The sequence below is a fragment of the Sylvia atricapilla genome, chromosome 11 (assembly GCF_009819655.1).
Source record: "Sylvia atricapilla isolate bSylAtr1 chromosome 11, bSylAtr1.pri, whole genome shotgun sequence".
Taxonomy (NCBI): domain Eukaryota; kingdom Metazoa; phylum Chordata; class Aves; order Passeriformes; family Sylviidae; genus Sylvia; species Sylvia atricapilla.
This window is the reverse complement of record NC_089150.1, coordinates 16,266,814-16,284,017: the sequence shown is the minus strand read 5'-3', so window position 1 is coordinate 16,284,017 and position 17,204 is coordinate 16,266,814. Positions and strand designations below refer to the sequence as shown.

Genomic DNA, 17,204 nt, shown 5'->3' with positions numbered 1-17,204 from the left:
CGGTGCCCTAGCGTGGTTCCTGTCCGCGACACTGCCCTGCTCTTCCTGTGCCCGTGCAGCCTCTCTGGCCACTGCCCTGTCCTGAGGGCTGCTCGTGGGTGTGGAGCGGCCCCGCGTGGCACAGCCACCTCCCCGTCCGCCGCAGGAGGGTCCCCATGGCGTGCTCTCTGTGGCTGCTGTCCTGTGCTCTGGGTGTCCGCAGGCCGTGCCACCGCGGGCTGTGTCGTGCCTGGTCCTGCCCGGTGCCGTGAGCTCCCTGCCAGCAGTGCTCTCTTCCCGCCAGGGAATGGCCGTCGTTCTCCACTTCCCGAGCGGCGCCCGGCCGGCGCAGCCCTCACCCATCGCCGTGACCTTCCTCCCCCCGCCCCGTCCGTGTCTGTTTGTCTTTCCAGCCCACTCATCGCCGGCCAGTCATGGGGTGTTGACTCTGCGCATTCCTTCCCAGCAGAGCCCGCCGCCGCTCTTGACGCGGAGCTGACGCTGCTGTCCCAGTGCGGGGCCGCTCTGCTGGGCTCCAGCTGCTGATAAATTCGGGGACTTTGAGAAAGTGGAAGGGTTGACCCTGGGTGATCGGCAGCGCTTGGGAGCAGAGGTGTGGATTAATGCCCGTCCTGACTTGGGGATAAAAGCATCAAGGCCTGCCCAGGTCTCAGCTCTCCCCAGACAGCTCCAGGACTCACCCTGAGCGCACCAGCACTATGGCATCCGTGTGGTCCTGCTGGATCTTCCTGCTGCTCCTGCCTGCCCTGACCCGTGCTGGGGGGCCCAGTCCTGTCCTCGTCAACCGCCCCTTTGTCACCATCTGGAACATCCCCACCCAGCAGTGTGCTGAGAAGTACAATGTTACCCTCAGCCTGGAGGTCTTCGATGTGGTGGCCAATGACCAGCAGTCCTTCACTGGGCAGGACATCACTCTCTTCTACAGCAGCAAGATAGGTCTCTTCCCCTATTACACATCTAAGGGGGTGCCAATTAATGGGGGGCTCCCCCAAAATGCCAGTCTGGAGGCTCACATCCACCAGGCCACCCAGGACATCAAGATGACCCTGCCCAGCCCTGACTATGGTGGGCTGGCTGTCATCGACTGGGAGAAGTGGCGCCCACTGTGGATCCGCAACTGGGACTCCATGAAGATCTATCAGCAGAAGTCGGAGGAGCTGGTGCAGCAGCAGCACCCGCAGTGGCCCCCCAAGGAGGTGGAGGAGATGGCCAAGCAGCAATTTGAGAAGAGCGCCTGTGATTTCATGAACAAGACCTTGTGGCTGGGGGAGAGCCTCCGTCCCAGTGCCTACTGGGGCTTCTATGGTTTCCCTGACTGTTACAACAATGACTTTGATAGCCTGCCCTACAACGGGACGTGCCCAGATGTGGAGCAGCAGAGGAACAAGAATCTGTCCTGGCTCTGGAGGAGCAGCCGGGCGCTCTACCCCAGCATCTACCTGCCCGTCTGCCTCAATGGCACCAGCAAGGTGCTCCCCTACGTGCGGCACCGCGTGGCCGAGGCTTTCGCTGTCCAGCGTGGAATCCTTGACAGCGGCATCCCCATCCTGCCCTACTCCCAGATTGCCTTTGATTACACTCTGGACTTCCTTTCCCAGGTGATGGGTTGTGGGAATACTACAAGTGGGCACCTCTTGGGGCAATGGGTTGGCACCAGGGACTCTATCTCTGCTGAGGCTGTGTGGAGGGCTTTGGGCACTGCTGACTTCTCCTCTCCCTGTGGGTGCAGGAGGACCTGATGAACACCATTGGGGAGAGCGCGGCTCAGGGTGCTGCTGGTATCATTCTCTGGGGCAGCCTGGATTACAGCGCCTCCAAGGTGAGTGCAGATGATGGCGTCAGGTCCCTGTCAGCAGGTTCCTCAGCTGTGCAGGGCTGTGACACTGAATGCCATTGCAGGAGATGTGCCTGAGGCTGAAGGACTACGTGGAGGGACCCCTGGGCCACTACATCGTCAATGTGACCACCAGTGCTGACCTGTGCAGCCAGACCCTGTGCTCTGGCCAGGGCCGCTGCGTGCGCCAGGACAGCCAGCAGGGCTACCTGCACCTCGACCCCTCCCGCTTCACCATCGACCTGCATGCTGGCAAGCCTTGGGTGGTGGCTCAGAGCTTGGAGCCTGGGGAGGACATGTCCAAAGTGGCCAGGGAGTTCACCTGCCAGTGCTACGACAAGTGGCAGGGACCCCGCTGTGACACCCAGGGCTTTGCCAAGTGACCCACCCCCGGGGTCAGTCCTCCCACCCTGGGGACATGGGGCAGACAGGGTGACACCACCTCAGCACCCTTGCCATGGGGTTGAGAACCTGACTAAGGGGCTCTTAATAAAACCAGAAAGCATCAGCAAGTATCTCCTTGTCTTCTGCTGCAGCACTTTTGGGGTGGGTGGGTCCTCCTGCAACACCACTGCTGCCATGTGATGCTGCCAAGGGCTGTCCTTTGGGCTGGGGATTTGGGATGTAATGCCTCAGAGAACCCATAAGGAAAAAAGAAAATTTATGGGAAAAGATACAGGAAGAGAGGATGGTGAGGGAAGAGGATGAAAAATGGAAGAATGATGGGGAATGGCCAAAGAATGGAGGGAGGCAAAGGGGGTGAAAAGATGTGATTGTGTGGCTATAGTTGAAGGGAGCGTGTTCTCCAGCCCCTCATTGTGCACAGAGGAGTGGACTGACACCAATGCCCTCACGGTGATTTTCCCCTGGATAACGATATGCAAAGCAGTTGAGTTCACAAATATGCAAAAGCACTGATTTCTGTAACCCAGACTGAACTGTACCTATTTCAAAGCAGTTAGGAGAAGGCAGGAAGCCCTGACACAGCCGAGATAAAGAGGTTGGTATCTTCATCTGGATGTTCATCTTGGGGTAGGGGAATCACATGCTCAGTTCTCTGATTTTAGGCTCTAATTCAGATAATCTCTCCTTGTTGGAACTGCACTGCATGGCACTATGTATGTACTAGGGACTTACAAAGCTGCACTCTTAATTTTTAAACTGCTCAGTGTAAACCATTGCAGAGTTACTACATTTCTTTTGTTCACTTCTTATTATTATGTTGAGGAGGATCTGACAATATACTGCTGGAAACATAATTAAGCCTTTGGATTCTCCTGTCACAGCTTTCAGAAACATACACTCTGTTATTACCAAGCTCTTTAACAAGCTGGGGGCCCCTGAAAAAGCAGTCATAATTGGATTTTGGCTCTGAATTAATAGTTATATCTAGTTCTTATAGAGACAGCTTGGTAAATATTGTATGTAAATGTTGGAAACAATATTATTTTATTATTTTTTGTATGTGAAATGTGATTTACCTTAAATGAATACTCAAACACACTCCTCCCAAGTTACAGGGAATCTGATATTTGCTCTGTATTAAATGCTGATATTGAAAGCAAAGTTCACCTTGCTATTCACACAAAGAAAATTACCATGAATTTCAAGTCCTCCTTATGTCTGGAAGGGATCAGAGCTGTGTGCTTGTAACTTCAGGTAATTTAATATGCTTCAAGTGTTCAGCTACTGGTGCCTAACTGGAGGCTGGTCTGAGGTTCTCCTGGACAGTATTATCTCAATCCATTAACCAAACCACTGAGGTGGGCATCAGGATAGAGACTCAGGATAGATTTCCTTAGGAGTTGCAGAGGCTCTGGCACGGAAGCCACAGAAACCCTGCAGAAACCTTGTCTCCAGGTGTGTGTGGCTTTTCTTAAAGAAAAGTGACAGACTTCCCTTATTTCTTGAAACAGCTCCTTTTCTTGTTATAGAAATAATGCAAACTTAGGCATGAATGCAGTTTGCCACTTTCAAATAATAGCATTGAATGTTTAAGAGGATTTGCTTTATTCATCCTACTTATTGTAGCTATTCTTCTATCCTTGCCCCTCACACGGTATCTAAAGACACCCAAGATCCTGGATTTCATATAATTCAGCTTGTCTCGCTCCAGACGCTGAGGAATGGAGACTAAAAAGACACTGCATGTGGTGCCAGCAGACAATGTGGAAGCACTGAACATCTGCTGGTTGTTTTTTCCAGGTCTGAAAAAAACCTGTACATGTGTAGAGCTGTGCAAGCCCAGCGCTGCCGGAGCCAGCCCACACTAGGCAGGAGGGTGCTGGAGGGGAGCCAGCAATAATTCAGGCACGGGACTTTGCGTGGGTCACATTTCTGGCCCTCGGGGGGATGTGCTCACGGTGTTGTCACAGCAGCTCTGGTTTTCCATGCTCAGGATGACTGACAAACATGCTGTGTGCAGAGCTTGCTTGTCCACTGCATTACAGGATTCACACTAAATTAATTTTTAGGCTTTTTCCACGTGCTGCTCCAAGAAATGAGGGAAGACTGTCATTTAGAATTGCCCTTACATTGCTTGGTTTTTCATTTCAATGACTCATTATTTTTTGTCTATGTTGCTTAAGCCTCATATCTCCACAAATAATCCTAAGTATTTACCATGGTTAATTTTCCCAAACTGAGAGAAATGAACTGCTGAGTGCTCTGAAGATAGAATAATTATTTTACAGTCTAGAATGAAGATACTTGTAGGGAGGAGCCTTTAAATGCTTTGATATAACCAGGACATAAGTAGTTCAGCTGAAGGGTAAGGTGTAGATTAAGACTTGCATAAAACATACAGAAGGAAGCCCTTCCAAGCAATCCACAGGCTTTTCACGTACAAGTAGGAAATTAGCGGCCTGTTATTTACCTAATAAGAACATCTGCCTTGTTCTCCTGACTAAAAAACTCAGAATCTGTATAAAGAGATATTTCCCCACATTGTTAGAAATCAGTTTAGTCAGACACTAAGACGTTTTCAGTTTTGTCTTGCATTAACAGCCCACAACTACGATTAGATGACCAAGGGGGTGACGGTATTTTGAGACCCCAGAAGTTGTTTTAGAACCCCATTAGCTATCATTTGCTGTTGCATTTCACTGCATCCAAAGATCTGGACTGAAGCCATAAAACCAAAACCAGACCACTTCTTCAGCTCTCATAGCTGGATGCTGAGCTTCTCCTGACATACAAGTACAAACCTCTCTTGGAAGAAATAAATCCTTCCCAAAAGCAGATCGAGGCAACTGTATGGCTTGAAATCAAAGAGATGGCATGTGAGTATTTAAATGCCTTTTATTTCATTCGCATTGCAGTGGAGGCTTGTGGCACCCAGGGCTGGTCACTCAGAGCTCAGCTTGCTTCGTGGGCGTGCAAACACATGGCAGCTTAAAGGGAGAGAGGAGGGCTGGGTACTCTGCCACCCGGGGCAGGTTTCGGTCACTCTGTTTAGCTGCAGTTGCAGAAAGCCCCCCTAACTCCCAAATGCTGCTCTGCTGTGCCCAAAGCTTCCAGGAGAGCAGCTCACCCAGCAGGAGCAGCTAAGAGGACTCAGAGGTACCTTAGCGAAACATGAGACCAGGAGGAGGAGGAGGAGGCAGCAGCACAGAAACTGGCTCCAATGACACTTGAGCCTATGAGCAGCTTGAGGTACCCAGAGCAGCAGGGGTTTCGCTGGCTTTGAATAAAGCACACCCCCCATATGCCAGCAGCACCGAGGGTGTGAACAAGGCTTCGCTGCTTTCCTGTTAATGCTTTTAGCTAAAACTTGCCACTTCTGTTCCAGGTGCAATGTCAAAGCTCACTTCTGATTATTGTTTCAAAAGTGAAACATCAGCTCCTACAGAAATAATTTCCAGAGCTTGAATTCAAGACTCTATATCCCAACCCCCCCATCCCTAGCATCAACTGCACCGACTTGAACACAAAATTTTCAAGCTACCAGTTACCCAAAATGAAAGTGGCTCTTTCTTACGACGTCTTTGTATCTCTGTTTTATGTTAAAAAAATCAGCCACTCCAAACGTTTTCCCTTGCTCAGGCATTTCTGCAAAAGATGTTAAAAGATTTATAAAAACCAAGCCATATTTAAGAAAGACCTAAAGTAATCCTCAAGGGCCACAGACTCTGCTACTGCCCTGGACCTGACATACCCTGTTTCCGAGAACTAGCAGGAATATCAGCCTTCATTCCTCTGATTCATCAGACTGCAATTTCAGAAGTTACTTGGAAAAAAAAAATAAACCCCGAAGCACCGTTTGTGGGCTCTCAGTGAGTGTTTAAACATTCAGCACAAACAGCAGACCTTGCTTTATGTTATACAAATAAAAACGCCTCTGTGCTTGAGAACTTGTCCTGCTTTGTTCCATAACGTTTTTAATCTGCTATTACTGGGGCTGGGCAGCAGAGCAGGACTCTCACCACAAGAATGTGGGTGCAGCAGCAGCTCCTTTGTTGCGAGTGCTCCAGGCCAGCCTCAGGCAGAGCTGCTGTGTGGGGTGCAAGGGCTTCCACGTTTTCTGCTAGGGAAAAGTGTAGTTTGTGTTTTTCACTGCTGGGGGGACAGTCAGAGGCAGAACACTTGTCCCGTTTGCAGCATCTCCTCTGCTCTGATTTGGCAGCAACTTCCCTCCTAGTTATTTTCCACCCTGGGGCTTTAGAACAGGCTAATCAGTGTCCTGTGCTGGCATTAGTAAATCAGCAGGAGTGTTATCAACAGCCCGAGGAGGGTCACAGTGAAGCTGCAGCCTTGCACTATGTAAAACACCTTGTAAACTCATTTCCCTCCAGTAATATGTTCAGCATAAAACCATATAGTGCTCCAAACGCTGCTCTAATCTGCTAGTGCAGACTTCAAGCAAACACTAAATAATATAGCAGAACATTTTGTGAGAATTGTCCTGCATTTGACTGTAACTTCTCATGAGGAAAAATCTGTTTTGACAGGTTACTGGTCCTATTCCCCAATTAAGACATAAACAGTTGTAATCCTCTGTGCTGTTGGGCAGAGTTCAAGGTTAGTTTCAGCAAAAACAAACCAATTTAAAATTGAAGCAGGGGAAAAAAAACATCAACAACCCAAAATTTGGTGGCAGAACTTGCCCACAGTGCAAAGCGTATATTCTTTATTATCTTATTTGTTTAAATACGCACCAACTGATACCTGCACACGGCAGATACCAGCTGAGATAACAGGGAGTCCAATATTTAAGGCTTGGCTTTTCTCACCATAGCAACAAATCTGTAAGGAGAGTAAGAAGACATGGATAACTGGCAGCATCCAGCACAGCAAGGGCAGTGGTGCTGGAGGTCTGAATCCCTCACACCATCACGGTGCCTGATGCAGAACCACCCTGGATGTCTGAACACCAGCACCCGGCGTGCCCTGGGGAGTGTGTCTTGTGCAAATCTGCAGCAGAACAAACACACAGGTAGGTGTTTGCTTCCTTGTCTTCAAGGCAGCTGGCAAAGAGGGTGGTCTCTAGCTAAGCTTATTTTCCTTTTATAAAATAGTGGAAGTGGTGACACTTGAATGTGGGTCTGCTCTCCCTGACTACATAACCCAGCTCCTGGGGCACAAGTGACCCTTCACAGTCACTGGCCTAGGACAGAAGAGCCCTCCAAAGGTACCCTTTTCTCTCTGCACCTCTGCCACTCTACCAAAATTGGTTGGATGAAACAGATTCTCTGTCATAAAATCCATGCTGCATTTATTCATACGGACAAACACCGATGTTGCTTTTTATTTCATGGATTGTTCACTTGTTCATCCACTCACAGAATTTGTTTAATCAGTAATTACATTCAAATTGAATGAAATAACTTGACCATCAGTGTCCCATCATTGTCTGAAACCAGGTGAGCCCAAGAAAAACTGCCACCAAAATCTTTTTGGAGCTAATCTTCAGGATCTTAGCCAGAAGGGTCATGAAACCTTTTCCACCTCAGTTGTGACTAGAAGGCCAAAAAAAAAAAAAAAAAAAAAAAAAAAAAAAAAAAAAAAAGCGCCTTATTTCTACCTATGCAGGCTTATCACAAAATACCCACTGATAACCAAGAGTAAGGGGATTCATCTTTAAAGTGCCCTGATCTGGGTTCTTGGTAGACAAATTGATGTCAGAGTTATTTTAACTAGGTTGTTAATTAATGAGAAATCCCCAAGTTAGAAGAGAACAACACCAGAGCAATAATTTCCATTATGGTCCAAGCTCGTAATTTATTTCTTCTATCACCCAGGCACTGGTGGAAAGAAATGCAACACCAATGCAAGCAATTTGCCAAAAAATGTGCTTAATATAATATTTATATAATCTTCTTACATGCTGCCTGTTGTGAAGGGGAGCTGTAATTAAAGATACATTTTTTCTTAGTCAAAGGTTATGGAAAATCTCAGTTGTCTGGGATAAAGAAGCAACACTTGACTACAGCTGCACACACAAAAACTGAGCAGCATAAAAATAGCACAACAAGCACTCCAGCAATGCACATAACAAGATTTCCCTCCTCCAAAGAGCCTGAGAAAGGCCAGACAAGCTCTTAGGGTCTGACCACGCTGGAGATATAATTCCTACTTGAAAAGATAAGGCTTCCCAAATATCTTAAGTCTCCGGTCTTGGGGTACCTTAACATGCTCCTATGCTTCAGAACAAGGATACACCTGATTTTTAAAGATCTTATAGTCCAGACAAAAGAAACAGCTCAAAGAAAGGAAAAAAAGGTACAGTAATTGTATTAACTTTTGTTTGATGGTTCACCTATTGGTTTCTGCCTTTTATTCTTCTGCACACTTACAATTTAGGTAAAGATTGAAAATATATCTTTAAGAAAGACTTGTGTTATCTGGCTGAACTGAATGCAGTGCAATCCTGCATGTGGCCAATTTCCAAGGAATTTAACAAAGCACCCAACAGCTGAAACTTCCCAATGAAGCTGAGGAACAAAAATCCAATTGATTTACTCGTCTTTAAATTATTGTCATCCAGAGGTAAGAAATACTGGCTCGCACTAGAGCAGGAGGAATGTGACCTGTGAAAAACACAGTCAATGGGATTGGTGTCCCCAGGCAGTCCAGGCCTGCCCCAGCCACGTTGCTCTGATAAGCCCTTTTCCTTGCCAAGCAGCTGAAGGAAAAATGTATTTTTGAGGCCTTCTCTTCAGTTACTTGAAACCACAAAGCCACATGAAGGGAAAAATATTTTCCAAGGCCTGTAAGTGCAGCAATTCTTCCAATTTAACTATTTTTGAGGAAGGCACAGGACTAAGTCAAACATTTTCCAAATGGATGGCCCTGCTTGCTTACTTTATCCAAGCACAAGCTAGGATCAAACATCCCAGGCAGAAACTGTGAGTTCTTACCTTGAACAGTCTCCTCTCCTGCTGAGTTCTCCTAAATGCAAATAAGTTCTCAGATTTATTTATTTCCCTCATTAATCTGTTCCTAGTTCCACTTGCCAAATTAACTACACCTCTCCAATTTGAACAAAATCTCAACAGCCTCAATAGTGGTTGACTACACAGATCTTGAGCAAAACACAAGATTTCTAGCAAGTGCTGTTGTCAATATTTGCACTGGTTTATCAGTGATTTGATGTGTTTTGCTTTTAAGAACACTGAAGTCCTCTGTTAGGGTCCTACAGTACAGCTTTTGTAGGGGGGTAGCTGCTGCACACAAAGGCCAAGGTGTGCCTTCCCACCTTGAAAAAAGCATTGTACAGGAGGATAAACATGGTTAAGCAGAAGAGAAAAACCACTAAAATAAAAGCCTGTTTGATCCCCCGCGAGGCTCTGCCCACCAGCCCGTGCAGGGTTACAGGCTGCCCTCACCACTGGTGCTCAGGACCTTTTGTTCTGCCAAAAGTACTGGAAGTTCCTGGCTGACACTGAGTCACATCTCACTGGCCAGGAGGGCAGGAGGTTAACTCTGAACCTTTTCACCAACATCAAGCAGCAAGGAATCCTTGCAGTTGGGTGGTTCTGTTGGATTTTCCTTGATTTTAAGGCCAAGGACAGGAGGTCGAGCCGCTGCAGTGCCCAACCTCCCTGAGCTTCATTTCTGGCTGTGCCTCACTACCTGCTGCTGCTTCACACCAGCTGCAAAAAAACCCTGGTGGTTTGGTGTTTTTTTGTTTTGTTGTTTTTTTTGGGTTTTTTTGGGTTTGTTGGTTGGTTGGTTGTTTTTTTTCGGGGGGGAGGTCGGTTTTTTTGTTTTTGTTTTTGTTATGAAACATGGGGATAAGGTTTCACTAAGCCAAGAAACTGTGACTAAAAGACGTTTCAGGGGGAAAGCAGATGAAACCAAGGGCACATTCCTATCCCAGAGCTCAGAATTGTACGATATTTCTTTCAGAGAAACCCTCAAACAACTCCAGTGCCCCTTGCTTCAAGCTGGAAGCACAGTGACCAAAAGCAGACTTAACTAAATCAAGGTTTGAGCTATGCCATCTGTGCCAGTGACAAATGCTCTGCTCCAGAACAGTACAAGGACATGGGGGCTCTAAGTATCAACCACATCTTCACGCTCTTAGCAGTGGACAACAAAGCTTGCTAATGTAGAAAAGACCACAGTTATGTAAAGTCACTTGAGCTCCTTAAGAAGATAAAGCAAACTAATCATTAATACTTCAGATGAAATCATAGAGAGTTAATAAGGATTAAGTACTGTGCAGAAGGTGGACACAGGTGACTTCTACCTCCAAAGAGGCCAACACTTGCACTATGGCACCGTCAGAAGCTGTTCAGCTCTAGGGGCTGCACAAGGAGTTGGATCTTACTTTGAATGTTCCCGGAAACAAAAAGAAGCATTCCTCAGCATTGCATCAACAGTGAAATGCTTTTCTCTTGCGTTTGCCCTCAGTTCCTAGAAAATCAGATTTCCAGAGCGGCTGTTACAGCCTAGGACTGGAGAAGCAGCAGGGGCCTGGTGTCTCAGACCAAAGGAAGTCAGTCCTTGCTCTGAGTCACCGAACACACACATTTGAAGGAAAGGATACCAGGCATCCTACTGACCTCAGCTGCCAGGTTTCCTCATGGCAGGGGGCATCACTTGGAGATAAGCATGCAATACCCTCTGTCTAAAAAATCCACACCAACAACCCACCCTTTCTTTCACGTGGCTTAACTTCTATAAGCAATTCAGAAGTTGTACTTTATTAACTGAAGTTTTAAAGCATCAGGTGATGCCCAGGCAGAGCCAGCATAGTTACAGTGCTTTTGGTGCCAGTGGGGATCTGAAACCAGCTGCCCAGACAGTAAACTTAGGAGTTGATATCATTTGGACACAACTTGGGAAGCAGGATGGAGGTGTGTAGGTAGATGAAAGACATCCTGACAAGGTAAAGAAAATTTGCATGTGAATTTTATGAAGAAGCAAAACTAAAAAAAAAAAAAAAAAAAAAAAAAAAAAAAAAAATTCTTAACTCCATTGCTTATGTCGACCATTTTCATCTTAAAAACGGAATTATTCTGATTTTTTACTAGTAAGTGGCTTGATACTGATGCTTCCTTAATCTTCTTTCATTTTCTGTTTGGCCCTCTCTCTTCTGCAGTGGTGTTTCCCCCTCCCCAAACTTGTGTTTGCTATCTCTGCAGGCCAAAGGCACAGAAAGTCATGTAACTGTCCTGAGCACAGTGCTGCCTCTCCAGCTCCTCACCCCGGTGCAGGACAGTGTGATAACAGCTCTGAAGTTCCTAAACACACCCATTTAGTTCAACTCTGCCTCAGGGGGACAGCCTTATTCAATTACAAAGACGTGACGAGAGGCAACCACGAAAATAACCTGCCCCAACCTGAACAAAAGAACAAACACGCTTCAGTATCACCCCAAGGGTGGTATAAAAACCTAGAGGACTTTCGCCATTCAGCTCGAGCTTGTGTTGGGGGGGATGCTGTACGTGTCCTCGGGGATGCTGTATGCCAAGGGCAGCGAAAAGCTGCAGCCCCAAGCAGCTGGGTGGGTGGCCGTGCCCTGAGTGCCCGGACAGGCGGTATTTGCCCGGACAGGCTATCCCTGGGACTGCTCCGGCTCCCCGGGAGCTGGATCCCAGCCCTGGCTGGTGTCCGTGCCCTGCCTGAGGCTGCAGGTGGGGTGATGTGCGCTGTGTCGGCTCAGCGCCGGGGTCACCTGTGGCTCCGCGGCGCTCCCGAGGCTCTCTGCTGCCCGCAGCCCACCGCTCCGGCCGCAGGCACACCCAGCTCTCCAAAATGGCTACAGCCGCCGCACCTCCCTCACGTCTACCTGATTTTTACTTATCGGTGTATTCGTTTGTTTTAAATTCCGGCTCGTTTTGACTGAACACGGAGTGCGGGCGGCGGTCCCGGCAGGGAGCGGGCGGTGTGGCGCGGTGTGCGGTGGCAGGGCCGGTGCCCGCGCTGAGGCGCAGCAGCCCTCACGGCCCCGGGCGACCCCCGTGCCGTGCCGTGCGGGGCGGTGCCGTGCCGGGCCGTGCCGTGCCGTGCCGTGCCGTGCCGTGCCGGGCCGTGCCGTGCCGGGCCGTGCCGTGCCGGGCCGTGCCGTGCCGTGTCGGGCCGTGCCGGGCCGGGCGGTGCCGTGCCAGGCGGTGCCGTGCCGTGCCGTGCCGTGCCGTGCCGGGCCGTGCCGTGCCGTGCCAGGCGGTGCCGTGCCGTGCCGTGCCAGGCGGTACCGGACCGGGCCGTGCCGGGCCGTGCCGTGCCGTGCCGTGCCAGGCGGTGCCGGGCCGGGCCGGGCCGGGCCGTGCCGTGCCGTGCCGTGCCGTGCCGTGCCGTGCCGGGCCGGGCCGTGCCGTGCCGGGCCGGGCCGTGCCGTGCCGTGCCGGGCCGGGGGTTGCCGTGCCATGCCGTGCCGTGCGGGGCCGTGTCTGGCCGTGCCGTCCCCGGCCGTGCCGGGGCGGGGGCTCCGGCGGGGCGGGGGCTGCCCGGGGCCGGTCCCTCCGCCCCGCCCCGCCCCGCTCGGGGCGCGCACACCCGCGGGCGGCTCCGCGGGGCTCCCGCGGCCCTGCGCCCCCGCCGTCCGTGCCCGCCGCCGGAGCCCAGCCCGCCGCCCATGTGGGGCTGCCGCCGCCGCGGCCGCTGCCCTCAGGGCCGGCGCTGCCGAGGTAGGACCCCGCCGCTTCTCCCCTGCCGGGCCCGGCTTCCCGCCCGCGGGGCAGCCCCCGGGAGAGCCCCGCGCCTTCGGCTGAAAGGGAGGGTGCTGTTTTCCTGCTCGGGGTTCTCCCTCCCGGCTCCACCGAGCAGTGAGGGTGCCCGGCATCGCGGAAAGCTCGGTCTGAAATGGGAATTGCGGCTTCTGCTGGGGCAGCCCTGGGTGAAGGAGGGTTTGGGAGATGTGGCGTGGAAAGAGGTAATCGTAGTGTACCAGCAGCTGTTTGCTTGCCGAGTTATTTTTGGAGACTGCTTTGCTGTGATGGACTTTTTTTTTTTTTTAACTGTCTGTAGGAAGGCGGGTTTACATCTCACTCCTCCAAGCCTTGGTGCTCTCCATTGGCTGAGGAAGGGTGTAAAACCAGTGCTTTGGCAAATACTGATCTAACTGGTTAGCTCTTCTTCTCCTATTCCTAGGGGCAACTCCATAAAAAGCGCATAATCTGCACCGTTTTTACTTTCCTCCGTGAGCTTCGGCTGCTGGCTCCTTGGGGCCTGCCTTGGAAAGGGCTGTCTGTCCCTGGGGACCGAGGTCTGGCGTGTTTGTGAGGCACTTTGTGTAATACAGCGTGACAGCTGTGACGCAGGTGCACCAAAACTTTTGAACGTAGCCTCAGCCATAGTTATGTTTGGATATAATTTCCCCACTTTCTAGGAAAATTGTATTATGTAGGCTGGAAGATAAACCAAGCACTGCTGCTGCCATGGGGCAGGACAGGGAGGCAGAGATGGATGTGGCAGTGAGGGCTGTTGTTCTCAGGTTTGGTAACGGGACCAGGAGCCTGAATTGCCCGGTGCCACACAAAACTGGGTGTTGTCGGGTGTAGAGGGGCTGTGGCTCCTGCCCAGTGAGTCACAGGCTTGTTTACAGCCATCACTTTGCTTCTGCCAGCCTTAGAGTAGGCAGCTGCCTGCTTCCTCCATGCCTGACTCCAGCCAAGGGCATGGAAAGGCATTTCAGTAAGGTTGGTGTTTCAGAACCTCTTGGGCTAGGAGGGGGGACCCCCATTCAGCCACTGAAATGTGGTGATGGCCATTGCTTTGTGGCTGAACTAAAAGCCCTTCACTACCCCTTTGGTTATTCCCACGATGCTTGTGCTGGCGTCTTTCACGAGCAGGGATTTGTTGGCTGTGCCAGGGGAGTTGGATGCTGCTCTCCCTGCTCTTGTCAGCACCTGGCTCCTTGTTGGCTCTCCAGCAGGTCCATGGTGCTCATGTGGCCCTTTGAGGTGCAAGGAGGAAAATAAAGATATTAATACCAAAGAATCTTGAAGATTCTTTAAGATTTTTTCGATCTTAAAAGGCGTTAATTCGGAACTGAACTTTTTATATTGATAAATGCCAGAGAAACTAGTTCATTTGAGGCAAAAAGATACTAAACCAACTATAACTTGGAGCAATCCCATATAGGATGGATTGATTTTGTAATGCTTTGCGTAGAGCTGAAGATGAGACTGAATAAGTGCCCGTTGTGGGACTCCTGATGCTCGTCCAGGGTGTTGCAGAGCAGTTCCCGAAGTTTCCAGTAAGTTTGCTTAATGTGACCTTACTCAGTTCTGAGGCACTCCCATAATTATGGCTGCAATTAAAGGCAATAACATCCATTTACATAAGATGCCAGTCCTTTCAAATCGGTGCATCATCTAATGAGAGCATTCATGTAGGGATAGCTGTGCAGGATGACGACCCAAAGCTGAGAGCATTTTGGGGAGGATTTGGTTGCAGAACTTTCTTGAGGTCATTCAAAGGAAGGATCTGCTATGAAATAGGACATTTTATTATGAAAATGTAACTGATTTATAAGTATAACCCTTACCATCAGCCAGGATGTTGTTGAATTGAGTGATATTTATTTTTTCTATGTATCATCCATCCAATTAAAAAAAAAAAACCCAGCCTGGTTGCACCAGTATTTTTCTCAGTTTGATTGCGTCAGTGTTCCCTCTGCTTTTATGAGTAAGAGATTTGGTAAATCCAACTTGTGGACAGTATTTAATTGCTGGTGAAGCACTATGGATGTGTTCTGAATGGCTCACTGGACTTGCATGGTTTCCTTGGGGCTTAACCTTTGCGTATGATGCCCACAGATTTTCTCTTGAGATAAATATAAATCTTAGCCTTGAAGTGCTGGAAAAGATCACATATTTGGGGAACGCCTTCTTGGCCTTCTTCTGAAAGAAATGACCTGGTGGAGTATTCCCACCTTCCCACTCTGTATTTTTTGTTCTGTTTCTCTTTTTAAATTTGTTTGCTTTAGTTTATTGAATGTGATGTAAGCTTGTGGCCCCACACCCTGGGTGGGGATTCTTGGGAAGAGTCACAAGGCCAGTGTAGTAGAAAGGGTAAAAAAATCTCAAAACACGAGTAAGGAGGAAGCAGCTGTGAGCCTGAGAAGTGCAGGGTTCCTTGGGTCTGCAAAGGTTTTCCCCAGAAGCTGTTTTCTCCCATTATAAGAGAAATAATTAATCTGTTAACCTTTTCTCACAGGCAGAGTGCTTGGCTTGTGGTGTCTGAGACTATAAGAGGTGAAGTAATTAAATTGTAAAAGGGAGTAAAAGATAATAATCAACTCCAGACTCCCTAGTCTGTCTAGTTGGGCTCTCCAGCGTCTAAAATTAAGTAATTTAGGTTGATTCGTGATTTCACTAGATTTTTACCAGGCACTCAAAGTGGGGCTGCGGGAGAGAGTTCCTCATTGCTTCACACAGGTTGTTATTTCCAGCAGTGGTGGATTTTGGGGCACGGTTTGGTGGTGCAGAGGGGCAGTGTCGGGGGCAGCACTGGCCTGGGGTGCTCTGACAAGGTTGCAGCATGGCGCCAGGGTGGCTTACAAACCAAGCCTTTTCCTGCCAAAACCTGGCCCCAAGTATTGTAATCACTCACTAATTACGAATCCTAATCTCCAGAGGTACTGAGCCTGTTACTTGCTGAGGTGCTGACCTGGTGAAGTAAAATCACAGGATGGTTTGGGTTTGATGGGACAATAAAGTTCAGCCTATCCCACCCCCTGCCATGAGCAGGGGCACTTTCAACCATCCCAGGTTGCTGAGATCCCATCCCACCTGACCTTGGACATTTCCAGGGATGAGGCACCCACAGCTTTTCTGGGGACCTTGTGCCAGGGCTTCACTACCCTCCTGGGGAAGAATTTATTCCTCATATCCCATCTAGTCCTGCCCTGTCAATTTAAAGCCATTTCCCCTTGTCCTGCTACTCCATGCTCTTGTGAAAAGGCCTTCTGCAGGTCTCTTAGAGCCCCCTTAGGCACTGGAAAGTGCTGTAATATCTCCCAGAGCCTTCTCTTCCCCAAAATCTCTCTGATGTGCTGAGCCTGTGAATTTGTGTCCATTCGAAGAGGAGAAGTACTTGAGGTTTTTTGTGTGAAATGTGTCAACTTACCTGTGCTTTTACAACAGTACAGTTTTAAGTACTTTTAAGGTTGTGTTTTGATTCTGCCAAACTTAACTCTCATCTGAGAAGGTGCTGAATGAGTAGCTCTCCTGGATGTTGGTGTCTGCAACATTTAAGTAACACTGGAATTAATCCTGGAGCCCTGAAGCACTGAGCTTCCATGAATACAAATGATGAGTCTCTAAATTGCAACTGACTTGGATCCGTGTGATGAATAAAAAGGATGTTTTGCAGATGTTTTATTAATAAAATGGGATGAATTTGTCATTAGCGCCCTTGTAGAAACAATGTGCCTGTTACATTGGAACATGGAATTTAAAGCTGTGATTTCTGCACTTGAATATCTGAAATGACTGTATGGCATTAGTTTCCAGGTGATTCAGTATGTTACGGTATTGTTTACAGGCTGTGCTTGAGTAGAAAAATGTAGGAAAAGATATAAAAAAAGGCGAATAATGGGTTTTAAGTTCTTGCCTCTCTTTTTGACTCTGAAGGTGAGCTAGAGTTGCCTGAAGTCCTTCCTGGGTAGTTATTTAAAAAAAAAATTGTTCTGTTTCTGCATGGTGCCCTGTCTTTGTGTGGAGCTGGCTTCATGAGCCTTGGGCGTTGAGGAGCTGTGTGATCCAGGCTCCCTGGCAGTGTTCTCTCAGCAGGAGTTACAGCAGCCCTTGCCAGCCCCAGATCTGCTGCGGGGTTGGTGCCTGTCACCAGAGTGACACCTAAAAATGGCTGGGACATGCTATTCCTGCCTCTCTCGGAAAAGCCACTCGTGGTGCTGCTTCTCTGGCAGTGGATTCCCACGTGAGGGATTTCTCCGTGTGCAGACAGCAGCAGACTC

At 49.1% G+C, this 17,204-nt stretch overlaps 2 protein-coding genes across 2 annotated transcripts in view; both read left to right on the top strand.

Moving 5' to 3' along the window:
* Positions 1-209: 209 nt before the first annotated feature.
* On the top strand, positions 210-2,349 carry HYAL1 (hyaluronidase 1). The gene is made up of 3 exons (XM_066326864.1): positions 210-1,598; positions 1,730-1,819; positions 1,900-2,349. The coding sequence occupies exons 1-3, from the start codon at positions 699-701 to the stop codon at positions 2,215-2,217; spliced, it is 1,308 nt and encodes a 435-aa protein (XP_066182961.1). The 5' UTR covers positions 210-698; the 3' UTR covers positions 2,218-2,349.
* A 10,494-nt stretch (positions 2,350-12,843) lies between these two features.
* Positions 12,844-17,204, top strand: part of LOC136366049 (6-phosphofructo-2-kinase/fructose-2,6-bisphosphatase 4) — a 51,271-nt gene continuing 46,910 nt past the window's right edge. The window contains exon 1 of the mRNA XM_066326860.1: positions 12,844-12,909. Coding sequence (XP_066182957.1) covers positions 12,858-12,909 — 52 coding nt within the window. The 5' untranslated portion in view covers positions 12,844-12,857. The remainder of the gene's footprint in view (positions 12,910-17,204) is intronic.